Below are 14,859 nucleotides of genomic sequence, written 5' to 3'. Positions count from 1 at the left end.
GGAGGTTGAACCTTGGCAGCGCTGGACTGAAAGTAAATAAATTGTACCAAAATGGAATTCCTCCGCGCAATGTATATTTCAAAGTTGTATTGGAATGGTCAAATCTTTTTGCAGCTTCCTTCTCTGTGCAGACGCTCCACAGATGCATGGAGGGTGTTCAAAAGAAAGTGAAAGGAGTGCACCAGGCATGAATAAAAAGAGTAAGATATTTAATAAAAGTAAGCATACATCACTTACATATAACAAAATAATTGATGGGCACATCAGTGAGGCATCAGTGCCACAGCGCAACTTCCGTAGATGTAATACAAAAAAGGAGCAACAGAGGGTCTCCCAGGAATACTTGCAGTCTGTAGCTCTGAAGCGGTCAACACATTGAAGTCCTCATGGTAACGTGATAGCATGATGACATTGATAGAGGATGAGACACGCACTCAGTCAAATAGGTAACAGGGGTGGGGTACTTAGCTGCCAGTGCGCTGGTTCTGGGGAGCTTCTGAAGTCCCAATATGATCCAATATACAATGAAGAAACAGGCACATGGTCTAAATCAGACAAGAAAAAAAGGAGGGATGGGGGAGCACTGGTGGAAGGCTGGTGTATAACCTGAATTGGGTGTATAATGCTCTGAGGCAATGTGAAGGGTTTTGTAGGTGTAAAATATTTTTAACACTCACACGGCCTTGTGCAAATGGTGTCGCATCAAGGTATCTTTTGGACTTCTTTTTCTTTTTTCTTTCTTTCTTCAGAAACGTTGGTTTTTATGGCACATTAAACCTCCAGCATGATGACATCCTCACGTAATCTTATCAACCTCAACACGTTTCATGCCTGCAATTGTACTTCATCAGGGAAAATGATATCAAGTATAGTAAACAACTATCTATTTTCATGTGTCAAATGTTGGAGGGTCTGAATATGCTTTAGCCTTTGCCTTCATGTGGCCTGATCTCTTTATCATTATGGAAAGAAATGTATGGGAGATGAGAGAGTCCTACAAGGGTCACGGATAGGTGCGTAACACGTGATACATAACTAGGAGTTTAGGCCTTGAAGCAGGAATCCCCTCTGCTCACCATTAAACAAAATCTCCTTCTTTTTACCATTGCAAAGTCCTGTTGCTGCTGCATTTACATAGGTGTTATAGAAAACCGCTCGCCTATTGGATAGAAAGTCCTAAAACGGTAGGTGCAAGGGAGGTAATAAGCATATATTACACAGAGTGAACTTAGAAGTTCAAAAGTACCCCTCTATATGCACTCTAAACCAAGCGTATATATTTCTCAGGCCACAAGGAAAAAAATCCCTATACCAGGAACTAAAAGCGAAAGACGACGAAAAACAAAAACGTTTTAATACATATTTAGTTATAACACTCAAAAAATTAAAATATATGTGTTAACAGAACCCCTCAGAGGAGCAGTGGAGACCAGATAGGGATATTTCATTCAAGTTAAATATCTCGCTAATTGTTTATATTATAATTAGAGAATAACCCTACCTGCTCCTGCGTGTAAATTCAACATGTGATGCCCATAATATTGACACATTGACTATATATGTACTGTGACATGCAATAGGCAATCAGATGATGGCAGTTCCAAAGATATTAGTGCACAATAAACAAAGTTCTTTGTAGTTGTCCCACATTGGGGCTATTCCTACAAAACTTTAGACACCATCAGATCCTAAGCAGTTAGTACCACACAGTATCTCATACATAGGGTGTCATAACCTCCATAAATGGATACAAGTCACTAAATTAGTGTCAAAATACCATCTATTCAAAAAGTATCCCTTTAACTGTTTGTATCACTTCCCTCATACCTGTACTCATTTCAATACACAAGCTGTTTAGGAATGTAGCCAGATAATGGTTACTTGTTAGTGCATAAATAGAAGCTGAAATGGGTTGCGGCAAACCCAGAAACAAGCCAGTGTATGTGATAGTAGCACAATGCAACTCAAACCGCGGTTAGGATAGCGAAACAAAACGCCCACCGTTTTAAAAACCCTGTTGTGTAGGGTGACCAGATTTTGAAAATGAAAAACCGGGACACATTTTTTTTTTTATATAACAGTTTATTTATTGTAGTACACTAATACTTTACTACCATTAGAGAGAGAGAGTGTGTGTGTGTGTGTGTGTGTGTGTGTGTGTGTGTGTGTGTACACCTCACTAATCGAACAACAAAAAAAGCCAGATGTGAATGATTCTGAACCCATTAACCAGTGTCAGGATGCCCCCTCTTCACAATTTCTAAAGCAGCAATCCGGCCTGGGATCTTACCTGATCCGCAGTCCCTCAAGGTACTATACTGGAGGGGAGGTGTTCCCTACCTGTCTTCCAAAGTCTCCCGCATGAAACTTGAGTCAGATCTGGAAGAAAGCAGGGTAGGTTACTTCGGTGTAGGTATACGGCAGTTAAGATAAGACAGAGGGTGAGGGAGGGAGACAGGGAGAGTGAGGGAGGGAGACCAGGAGGGAGACCGGGAGGGAGAGGGAGAGGGAGGGAGACCGGGAGTGAGAGACAGGGTGAGGGAGGGAGGGAGGGAGGGTGAGACAGGGTAGGGGAGAGAGGGAGAGAGAGAGGGAGGGAGAGAGAGGGAGGGAGAGAGAGGGAGACAGGGAGGGAGAAAGAGGGAGACAGGGAGGGAGAGAGAGGGGGAGACAGGGAGGGAGAGAGAGGGGGAGACAGGGAGAGAGACAGGGAGGGAGAGAGAGGGAGACGGAGGGAGAGAGAGGGAGATAGGGAGGGAGAGAGACACACCCACCCACTGATATACACTCACTCACACACACCCACGGGGGGCAAAGGTGGGAGTGCCGGGGGGCAAAGGTGGGAGCGCCAGGGGGGCAAAGGTGGGAGCGCCGGGGGCAAAGGTGGGAGCGCCGGGGTGCAAAGGTGGGAGCGCCGGGGGGCAAAGGTGGGAGTGCCAGGGGAAAAGGTGGAAGCGCCGGGGGGGCAAAGGTACAAGGTGGTACAAAGGCAGGCGCACCCCCGCTACCACCTCCCCCCCCCCTGGCTGGGACCCGGGACAGAAGGGGGACACTCACTGCGCACAGAGGAGCCGGGAGCGGGAAGACAGACACACTCACGTATGCTCGCACAAAGCGGAAGTCCCGCCCCCGGCTTCCTCTGACCTGCCGGCGACCAATCCCCTGCGGGCTGGGATTCTAAGTCCCGCCCCCGGCATTCTCCTTCATTCAGTCCCCCCGGCAGCATTCCCACACACATAGAAAATACTTACCGGCCGCCGCATTCTCCTCACCGCCGCTGCCCCGCAATACCGGGACCAGGGAAAAAAACGGGACAAAACCGGGACGGAGCTAAAACCGGGACATGGCAGAAAAAAACGGGACTGTCCCGGCAAAAACGGGACGAATGGTCACCCTACTGTTGTGGAATCCTGGAGATTCAGAAATTGTACCTCCCTAGCAGGGTAAAATGGCTTCTATCATTTCCACACATTAACAGAGGTTGCCATGGTAGCAAAAAAAATTTTTGCCCCCATGGAAAGCTAATAAAAAAAAATTAGCACAACATAAAACTATCAGAATATGTTATGACTTCATTTTTTTTTTTAAGGGAGACTGATGCTTTAAAATGGTGTGAATTATTTTCCACATGTGCTTTTTGTGTTGGCTTTGCATTTGCAAGTGGCTGTACAGGTTAGGGACAAGTTTCACAACATTTTATGTTGCTATTAAAATACCAAGCTAGCGTACATCGTCTTTGTCAGAATCTCACACAAAACATGGGACATTGTGAAGTTTTGGGGGATGTATAGGCAGATTAAGCACAAGGGGCAAACAGATTTGCTCATGTCATTTGCCATTGAAGTGAGCCACAGGAGCGTGAGAGGAATTGAGTGCTTAGTAAATCAGGACAATTTCCGTTGCAATCTTAACTCACAGACTTATCAATATAAAAAAACAGATGCATTTTAATGCATTTATTCTTCACCAGAACGGCCCCAGTTTTGTAGCAGGGATTTATTGAAATGACTCATTCGTCTTCCAATGATTGTCATCCTTCATAAAACTTTGACAGGGCTAGGAGGGAAAGAGGGAGGGGAATGCCGAGAAAAGTTTGCATTTGCCCAAGGTTGTGATCTACATGTGTTCCTGAGAAGCATTTCAGCTTAAAAGCATTGGGGTTTTTTTCTGAGCAGGACCTCGCCATCATATCTTTCAGTCCCTGCGTGTGGACATAGCTTCCCGCTGCATACACATAGCTGCTACAAAAAACGCGAAAAATAATATTTCTTTTGGATATGAAAGGCAGCTCATGACTTTGCATGTGTTTTCATAGCTTTAAGGTGACACGATTACATTTCTTTCACTAGAGGAAATAAATGAATGTCACTGTGTGCACTCAGCAGCCAGGAGGAACAAGGGGCAGTCAGGGGCGGGCACTGTTTACTGCTGTATGAGTCAGGCGGTGCAGGCGCTGTGACTGGGTCCCCAGGGTAACAGGACGCCGCTGCATCTCCTATTCACGCCCAGTGAGACCCAAGCCACGCTACTTGGGGAACGTTGGAGGAGCAGCGAGATAGCGAGATAGCGAGTTCACAGCAAACACAGGAGGGATAGATAAGGACCTGACCGAAACGCAACAGGAGTCAGGTACAGAGAGAACAACTGCAGCAAGGGAAGGTACTGTACAACAGTGAAGGAGAGTGTGTGTGTGTGTTTGGGGGGGAGGGGGGGATAGGGGGAGTGAGGTACAGGAGGAATAAAGTGTGAAAAAAGCGAGGTGCTGAATGAAAAAGCAAGAGAGAGTAAATAAGATAGACAGTATGTACGGATAAGCAGTATGTAAGGATAGGCAGTATGTAAGAGGGGCTGGATGAGCAATAGTGGAAAGTTGAATGTGGGAGGTGCAGAACACGTGAAGGAAAGTCCTAGCAAAATAATGATTTGAACTCTCTGGACCAAAACTGACATCTTGATGAGAATGAGACTTTAAAGAAGTATTTAAGGCCATCAGTCTGTCTTCTAGTAATTGAGAATTATTCACAGGAGAATGAATTGGCAGCTATGTAAGTGAATGGGTAAAAACGAAGTGAGTGAGAGGGGCGCAGGATGAATGAGTGGAGCCCTAATGTATATTCAGAGTGACTGAGTGAGGAACAGGAGTCAAGTAAGTGTCAAGGCACAGTCAAGTGAATGAATGAGATACACAGTGAGGTGTTTATGTGTATGTCAGTGAAAGAGTGAATGAGAACAGAACAAAGTGACGGAGCAAATTAATGAAACAACTAAACAGTGAATGAGTCAGATTTAGCAAAAAGAAAGAGAGAATTATAAGAGTGACATAGAATGAAGACAGAGAATGTATGAAGGTGAAAACACTATACCTAAAGGCTCTGTGTGAAGGATTATGGGCTGTTCACTATTTGCTAATCACTTTACACTTATATAACTCGTTTGCCCTTATTAATGTACTGTAATACATCTGACTTAAGTGTGTGAGTTTCAGATGAAGTATATGGTAATGGTTTTAATCTTCTGTACAGTAAGTGCAGACATAGAGCTTGGGTGTGGAATACTATGATGTCTCATTACTGTCCTCCTTTGCTGTGTCCAGGGACAGCACTGCAGTTCAACCTGTGATCAAAGTGTCAGTGAGTAGTCTAAGGGATGGAAGTGGAAGAGGAGGAAGCCCCAGTACCTCCTTTCTGGGAGGATGAGCGGGTTGAATTCATGGGTGGCCGACTCCAGCACATCATGAAGATCAAGGCAGACAAATGGATGAAGTATGTAGAGGATGAGCAGAACGAGGTGATGCTGAAGGACTTTTTTGATCGAGAAAACCAAGAAATGTTGGTATTTTCAATCACACAAAATGGAGGGCTAACGGCGACTCAAGAGGTACATAGTTCAGTGAGGAAGTGCTTATCACCTTTTCTGCAAAACAAAGCAGAGCCTCATAAATGTTAATGTGCCTGCATGCTTTGCTAATATGCTGGGTTACAATTAGATGCAACTCTAACCATTGGGGCTATGTGTATTGGGATGCTATGGACCCTCTCAGAGTACATTTCATACGTCGGGTGAAATTTGCAAAAGATTCATAGCTTACATATATAGAGCCATTGAGATAAATGGCAGTTAAATCAAGATCACGACTATCACGTTTATAACGAGATGTACTGTATACAATGTATGCATCTTGCAGAATTTTTTTTTCCATTGTGCGTCAAAATTCTCCATCAGGTCTGACTTGGCCTATGCTCCTCTGTTTAATGAACTGCATCAAATGCAAGATCTTCATTTAACAAGTGCATTGCATTTGGTGCAGCTGCAAGCAAGAAATTGTAGACCTTTGTTTAGATGCACTTTTTGGGAGCTTTATCATAGCTTCAATAGGTAGATAAATGCCCAATCAAAATATAATCTTATTTTCCTCTCCTTCATTCTTGTTCTTTAGTAGTGCAAAAGTCTAATCATGACTGCACATTTATATTGCAGTTGTTATTGTGTCCAACAATATCAGTACTCCTAAGAGCAAATGGTCATTTGTGTTTGCCTACTCCATGGACAAGAACATAATTCTTACACCCTTTGTGAAAAAAGCATTGAGCACATGCTTGACATTGCTTTGGTGGCAACAATGTAATTACCTACAGTACCAAAAGTGTTAAGATTGGCTTGGACCCTTCCAATATTATGTTGTGATTTTTGACCATGTGTCATGGACAAGAGACAAATTTCTTTAACCTCTTCATTTCACCAGGAATTTAACCACAGTGTGCTTTGAAAGGCACTCTAAGCATTTCACATGAAACTCACAATAAACTGGTATGGTCAGTAGGTTCACAGTGCTGTTATTCCAGGCATTTATTGATTAGAAGCCATAAACAGAGAAGAAGTAGACACGTGGGAGGTCTCGAAAGCTCATTACAAATGACATTACTATGATACTAGTCTGGTAAAGATGCAGTTATCACAGGTTTTTGGGAACTAATGGAAAAAGGAGGATTTGTGTATCGGTCATTACTCTTGGAGTTTCCCTTCCACATCCACCCATGTGCAGTTCCTGGGTTTACCAATGGTTTTAATCTTTACAATTATAAAGGTAGATTTACTAGGCATCGATGCAGGGATATCACACCATTCAAGTCAATGGCAATTAACGCCGGATCTGGGTGATTATATTATTAAAGAAAATCAGATAACTATAGTTATGTCCAAATCATTTTCGATAATATTTTAATTCTTTTCTTGTTTGCCCTACCTCAATGTGAAAAGGTATTTAGATTTAATTACAGTCCTTGCATGTCAAATAACAAACTACAAAGGGCAGGTCTACACTTGGTAAGGGCAGTAAATCCTTGGGTTCTAACGTCTACAAATATTGTTAGGCGAACTTTGTAAATAATATTAAAATGTTTAAACTTGATAGATTTTTTGGTGTAAATCACAGAATTTTAACCCGTTAATCACATCAGTGCTATAAGGAATCCTTATTTGCAAATATTCCATCCTTTGGGACACGGCTAATGTAAATTATTGAAGAGATTTAGACTAAACGTATTCATCTATCCAGTTTAATGAAATAGGGAGTAGACCAGTCCTAAGTGAAACCTGCTGCTATGAAGAAGGTATTAGGTGATGGATTTAGAGGGTTCTCAGTAACACTGTCTTTTATTTACAAACCCAGAGAACCAATACTTTTTTGCTCACAAATCTACAGTTGCAATTCATTTTTAAAGAGTTAGAAATTAACTATGAAAATGCTCTATACGTGTCTATTTTTAAAGCATTGAACAATTCTTTGTAAAATTAAGTTCAAACTGCTCTGCCTTATTATTTAACCAATTCAGAATGTTTATGCCTATGGGTATGGAGGACACATTTCTGGCACGCCCAAGTGTAACCGATTTAGCCAACAATATATTGTAGATGCAGTAGGAGGCTGCTCTAAAATTATAATATGGTATACTTTATCTAAAAGAACATATCATTATGTAATAAGCCTTATATGCAATCCACAGTTATTTATCCTATTTGTGCTTTTTTAGAGATCTGGGCAAAGCGGCACTGTGTTGGGTGAAGCAGGACATTTGGGAGATTTACCTATGATTAGTTACACTGAACATATTTTTTAAACAATAGTTAACCACATGAAATACTTTAAATACAAATGAAGCGCAAACACACAAGAGCAAAAAGTTTGGATAAATTGATACATTGATAAGTGATAATGTGTTTCTGTGTTCTGCAGATTGGCATTAATATGAAAAGTAAAGCAGTGTACATTATGAAGAAGATGTCAACATGCATTGGGAAAGAAAATTTCAAGAGAGACCTCATATTTGGGGAACTATCCTGCACATCACTCAGTCAGACATCTGCTCTAGTAGAGGAGGTATGATATTGAGAATCTAGTAAATTATCAGCTTCTGCAGCATAGCATATTGTAAACTGCCATAGAGAGATAGGTCAGCACACAGTAAGGCTGCATCCATAGACACAGCAGCCGTGTGGAGGCACGCGGAGGCTGAGGGAAAGCGGGTGCTTTCCCTGGCCTTAGTACGTGCACCGTCCAGGGGCGTGTCTATGGGTGGGCCAGTGATGTCACGGAGCTGGTTCGCCCTCATTGAGCGAACCGCTCACGTGACCGCCCTATCGCGCGAGAAATCAGTTTTGACTGATTTCACGCGCATCGCGCACCCCCTCCCGCACACACGCTGTATAGACGCGATCACTGCCTTTAGGCAGTCTGATTGCTCAGCGTGCGGATGCGTCCGCGCGCTCTGCCACTCTATGGACGCTGCCTTAGTGTTAAAACTGCAATTCAAGCTGCCGGTTAAAAAAAATAAAAAAATCCATTGATATGTGCACCAATACAATCTACCAATCCTATTTTCCCTGTATACACACTGACAAGTAATTAGCTAAGTTTCCGATCGTTCCATTCTCCTGTGATCGATCAGCAAAGATTCAGCTTGGGGGTTCACTAACTGGCAGCAGAAGAGGACCCAAGATCCAATGTTCTGTGGGAAAGATCATGTGACCAGGCAGTCACTAGATACAATTGGTGAACTGCTAGAGAGAGGACAGGGCTTAAAAAGGGGTGTGCCAGAGCCTGTTTCAGAAGAGGAAGGGGATGTGACTTTGTAAATGTTTACTTTAGGAACAAAAAATGCTCGTTACACAATTCTTTTTAAATGCTACAAGTTTTTTCTCATAGTAGAGAACTGATTTATTAAAAAAACAAACACGTAGGATATTGCTTGAACTGCAGCTTTAAAGCAAGTGAACAAGAACTACTTCAAAAATGTATTATTGCCAATACACCCTTCTGCTGTGAATATGCTACAATATATTTAAAGCAGATGTTACTTTCTTGTTTGCCCTTTTTTTCTGTTTCAATTTATACTTTACAAGTTGGCATTAGAGATGGGGGAATTTTTCGCCATATAAACAATATGGCATTTTCAAACTTTCGCAAAATTTCTAGTACGTTCACCCGTCTTTAGTTGGCATCTAGTAGGACTGACTACTCAAGGGATTTTGTTTTATCAGTCTTTGGACTTTATCTTAATTTCTCAACTATTGGGGTGTAAGTGACACCCCATTAAAGTATACCGCCGCTGTGAATCATATATTTGAATTTAAAAAACAAAATTGTACAAAAGAATAAAACAGTGCACCAAAAGCAAATGCCAAGAAAAGGTCGTATTAACTGAAAGCATGATAAAAACAAATTGACTGACCTTCTGGTTCCCAAGGGAACGTCCAAATCTGTGGTGTACTGTTTGATGCTGTCCTACTTTTTGTAGGTTAGATTTCCTTTTGGATTTTTTTTGTAACTGTGCTGTGTGTGATGCAACTGTTTACTTTGCAGTATAGCACTCAGCCACCCTAACAATATCAACAACAACAAATACAGCTAGAATATAAAGTGTCATGTATGCCTACAGACTATAGTTGGAATACAGTGAAATAACTCGGCTATCCAGCATTCTCTTTGCCATTTTCAACATGTTTCAAAATGTAAAACCTGTTTAGTGTTTTCAAATTTAGACCCCAAATCCCCCCAAAAAGCACAACAATACCGCATGAAAATATCATGCACATTTAGATTTATCAGCCTATAGGCAGTACAAGTTACTCTAACTTGTGTTACAAACATGGACAAACATTGGTAGGGAAATATTCAGAAATAATTCAAAAAGACCTATACCCTAACAGTATATAACCTATTATCACTAAAGTTACTTGCTATTCATAAGTCTCCTAACTGCAAAACGAGTGCATTACGTTTGTACAAAATAGTATCAGATGTATTAAATAAATGAATACCCCACTAAAGGCAATGAGATTTTTCTAATTGGTGGGGGTTTTGCACAGGATTCCAGCCAGAAGACTTTTGATTAGTAACCCACATAGAGATTGCTAATGAGACTGTTAGTGATTGTTGTCATGTAACATGGGCTAATCAGCTGTAATTTGAGAATATATTGTGCATTTTGAGGACTAATATAGATCTTACAAGTGCAATGCCTCATAGCTGAAAAATCACAACTGTTCCTTAAGAATGTAACAATGAAATTGTCGCCCTTTACCGAATGTAAACAAACTGTTTGTCTGATTTAGTTTCCTTGGAAATCAGGCAAGGGTTGCTTATTATCTGAGACTCTAAATTAGGGTTTAAATGTTTGTCAATAAAGTGTTTCTTCCACCCTCACCCCACCCTGTGTCCATTAAAAAGACAATTAAGATAAGACAGGAGACTTTACTTATGGTATTGTAGCTCTTGTTAAACACACAGTAACACAGAGGAAATCTAACCTCTCCCCTGGCTCAGCCTTTCATGTTTAGAAACAAACTTATTAAATTATTTGAAAATACTTATAGATGTATGATTGTTGTAAAAAGGCATCAAACCCCCAGATTCAACCTTTCAGACATGCCCCTACCATTGTTTCATTTTGGCCCAAAGAGGGAGTTCAACCCCCCCCCCCCCCCTCAGCCCCGAGTATCCACATCATCCCCATAGTGTACTACAAAATGTTTCTAAATAAATGTTATACCATGCTGGCAATTGTTATGAATACTTTCCTAGCAGCCTTGCTACTGTCAAAGCACAAGTTCCAGGACAGCCTGGCCTTCTGTGTGATCTCATTGCGCTGGTGAAACAGTGTACCATCCACATTCATATACAAGGACGGTGCAAGGGTATTAAGTACCCTAGGGCGACTTTCAGCCTAGCGCCTCCACCCCCACAATTAACTTAAAAAAAACTTAATATTGTGCATTAGTAGGAATAAAAATTCAGCATTTATAATTACAGATTTAAAGGAGAATATGATACTGATTGTACATTCTCGTACTAGGGAGGTATAGCTATGTGCTTGGGGGGGTGGGGGGTGTATAGTTATGTGCCTTTGAGGGGGAGGTAGTTTGTATCCCTGGGAAGGGAGTGGGGGTTATTATGTGCCAGGGAGGGAGGAGACGGAGGTATGAGCCTGGGGTGTCTCCGGACGCTTCTGTCAGTTCTCCTGGCCTCTAGCATTCCTGCTCTATGAGACACCTCTAGGGATCTGGCACATGTTAGAGTTTCCGGCAGGGTGTCCGGGCCCGGGACACTACTCCAAGCTGTTCCCCCCATTGGCAACACTGCGGCTACGTGGAATCCCCAGTTTTTTGCCGCCCACCACATTTTGCCGCCCTAGGTGTCAGCCTAGATTCCCTAAGGGTTAAACCATTCATATACATGTGTCAAAATATAAGGTGGCCATATTATTAAAGTGACAAACTGGGATAAAAGACCAAATTATTTATTAATCATCTCAGACTCACGCACCCCTCTCTCACTCACGCACCCCTCTCTCAGTCAACCCTCTCACTTACGCACCCCTCTCTCACTCATGCACCCCTCACTCACTCATGCACACCTCACTCACTTACCCCTCTCACTCACTTACCCCTCTCACTCACGCACCCCTCTCACTCACGCACCCCTCCCTCTTCCCCCTCTTTATCACTTACACCCAACTTCCCCCCCTCTTTCCCCACTCTCCCCCTCTTATATTCTCCTCCTCTCTTACACCCCTTCTATCACTCACTCAATGCCCCCCTCCTCCACACATCTCCCTCCAATGAATCACACACACAGCTCCCCCCAAGATACACACAGCTTCCCTCCCAAAACACACACACAGTGTCCGCCCACACAAAACACACACACACCACTCCCCTCTCCAAGGCACACACACATCCACCTCCCCGCACCTCCCCCCGCACAAACCACTCAGCTACACAAACACACACAGTTTACCTTGGGGAGGGAGGGACTGGGAGACCTCAGGTCCGGCGCTGCTCCCGCAGAGGCTCGCACATGCGCAGTCTGCGCTCGCACGTACAAATACAGTAAGGTCCGGAAATAATTGGATACTGATATATGTTTTGTTATTTCAGCTGTGTACCAAAATAAATTCTAGTTACAGTTAAATAATGAGTATGGGCTTAAAGTGCAGTCAATCATTTTTAATTTGAGGGTATTCACATCCAAATTGGAGGAAGGGTTTAGGAATTACATGTCTTTAATATGTAGCCCCCTCTTTTTCAAGGGACCAAAAGTAATTGGACAATTGACTCAAAAGCTGTTTCATGGACAGGTGTGGGCTATTCCTTCATTATTTCATCATCAATTAAGCAGGTAAAAGGTCTGGAGTTGATTCCAGGTGTGGCATTCGCATTTGGAAGCTGTTGCTGTGAACCCACAACATGCGGTCAAAGGAGCTCTCAATGCAAGTGAAACAGGGCATCCTTAGGCTGCAAAAAAAAAGAAAATCCATCAGGGAGAAAGCAGGAACATTAGGAGTGGCCAAATCAACAGTTTGGTACATTCTGAGAAAAAAAGAACGCACTGGTGAGCTCTGCAACACAAAAAGTCCACGGAAGACAACAGTGGTGGATGATCATAGGATCCTTTCCATGGTAAAGAAAAACACCTTCACAACATCCAGCCAAGTGAAGAACACTCTCCAGGAGGTAGGCATATCATTATCCAAGTCTACCATAAAGAGAAGATTTCACGAGAGCAAATACAGAGGGTTCACCACAAGGTGCAAACCATTCATAAGCCTGAAGAATAGAAAGGCCAGATTAGACTTTCCCTAACAATATCTAAAAAAGCCAGCCCAGTTCAGGAACAGCATTCTTTGAACAGATGAAACCAAGATCAACCTGTACTGGAATGATGGGAAGAAAAAAGTATGGAGAAGGCTCATGATCCGAAGCATACCACATCCTCTGTAAAACACGGTGGAGGCAGTGTGATGGCATGGGCATGCATGGCTTACAATGGCACTGGCTCACTAGTGTTTATTGATGATGTGACAGAAGACAGAAGCAGACAGATGAATTCTGAAGTGTATAGGGATATATTGTCTGCTCAGATTCAGCCAAATTCTGCGAAGTTGATTGGACGGCACTTCACTTTACAGATGGACAATGACCCAAAACATACTGCGAAAGCCACCCAGGAGTTTTTTAAGGCAAAGAAGTGGAATATTCTGCAATGGCCGAGTCAATCACCTGATCTCAACCCAATCGAGCATGCATTTCACTTGCCGAAGACAAAACTCAAGGCAGAAAGACCCACGAACAAACAACAACTGAAGACAGCTGCAGTAAAGGCCTGGCAAAGCATCACAAAGGAGGAAACCCAGCATTTGGTGATGTCCATGCGTTCCAGACTTCAAGCAGTCATTACCTGCAAAGGCTTCTCGACAAAGTATTAAAAAAGAACATTTTATTTATGATTGTTTTAATTTGTCCAATAACATTTGAGCCCCTTAAATAAGGGGACTGTGTATGAAAATGGTTGCAATTCCTAAATGTTTCATACAATATTTTTGTTCAACCCCTTGAATTAAAGCTAAAAGTCTGCACTTCTATTGCATCACGGTTGTTTCATTTCAAATCCATTGTGGTGGCATACAGAGCCAAAATTATGAAAATTGTGTCAGTGTCCAATTATTTCCGGACCTAACTGTATGTCATTTTACATGACCTTTTGGGATGCTGTGACAGGACCTCTACAAATTTTACTGTCCCGGTCAAACCAGTACGTCTGCTCACTTCAACAATATACTGTGATTTATCTAGATTTGACTTTTTGGTTAATGGTGAATAAAGCACAAGCTAATGCTAAACATCAAACGTTACAAAACAAAGTAATAAAACACATCAAAATGCTGGATATTAATAGCTAAAGCACTTTTTAAATATTATTTACACTACTTTTGGTTCCGCATTTTATTAGCAAGTCTTTCTACTTCTAGTGATTATCATATTGATTAAAACTTGTTTCAATCAGAGGAGGAAAACTTCAGCTTCTAATCTACAAGGCAGTTTTCTACCTGTCAAACGCAAAGTGTTTTACTACCAGCGTTGATGTTTCAAGAGAGTAGCGTTTCCTCTCATTCGTTGCTAAGACCAATAAACAAGACTGTGGAAATCATTGCTGGCGAATCATACAAGCTCTGTTTACTTGATTGTCAGAGCAATGCATTGCAGGCATCTCCTGAAACAAAGGGGTTCATATCTTTTATTGACTATTACTCCAAATGTCACAATAGCAGCTGATTACAGTGTAAATATTTATTTCAAGGAATGTTCCTTCCTGTAACAATGGGGAAATAAGAAATTGTCATGTGCAAGATAAAAAGAACAATGGGCAGGAATATTTTTCATCTCTTATCTCTTATGACGATTAGAGCAGTAAAATATAAACAGCTGTGTCTTTCATGTATGAGCTGCTCTGACAAATACTTTTGTAGGAGTTTAAAAAAAAAAGAATTAATTGGATTATTTGTTGTTCTTTTTACCTATTTT

The 14,859-nt window shown here is 42.0% G+C and overlaps 1 protein-coding gene across 1 annotated transcript in view; it reads left to right on the top strand.

Annotated features, from left to right (window-relative positions):
* Positions 1-4,509: 4,509 nt before the first annotated feature.
* Positions 4,510-14,859, top strand: part of DNAH11 (dynein axonemal heavy chain 11) — a 323,392-nt gene continuing 313,042 nt past the window's right edge. The window contains exons 1-3 of the mRNA XM_075587148.1: positions 4,510-4,659; positions 5,594-5,877; positions 8,234-8,377. Coding sequence (XP_075443263.1) covers positions 5,647-5,877; positions 8,234-8,377 — 375 coding nt within the window. The 5' untranslated portion in view covers positions 4,510-4,659; positions 5,594-5,646. The remainder of the gene's footprint in view (positions 4,660-5,593; positions 5,878-8,233; positions 8,378-14,859) is intronic.

The sequence above is a fragment of the Ascaphus truei genome, chromosome 2, assembly GCF_040206685.1.
Source record: "Ascaphus truei isolate aAscTru1 chromosome 2, aAscTru1.hap1, whole genome shotgun sequence".
Taxonomy (NCBI): Eukaryota; Metazoa; Chordata; class Amphibia; order Anura; family Ascaphidae; genus Ascaphus; species Ascaphus truei.
Note: the sequence above shows the minus strand (reverse complement) of the source record. Positions and strands in the feature narration are given on the sequence as shown.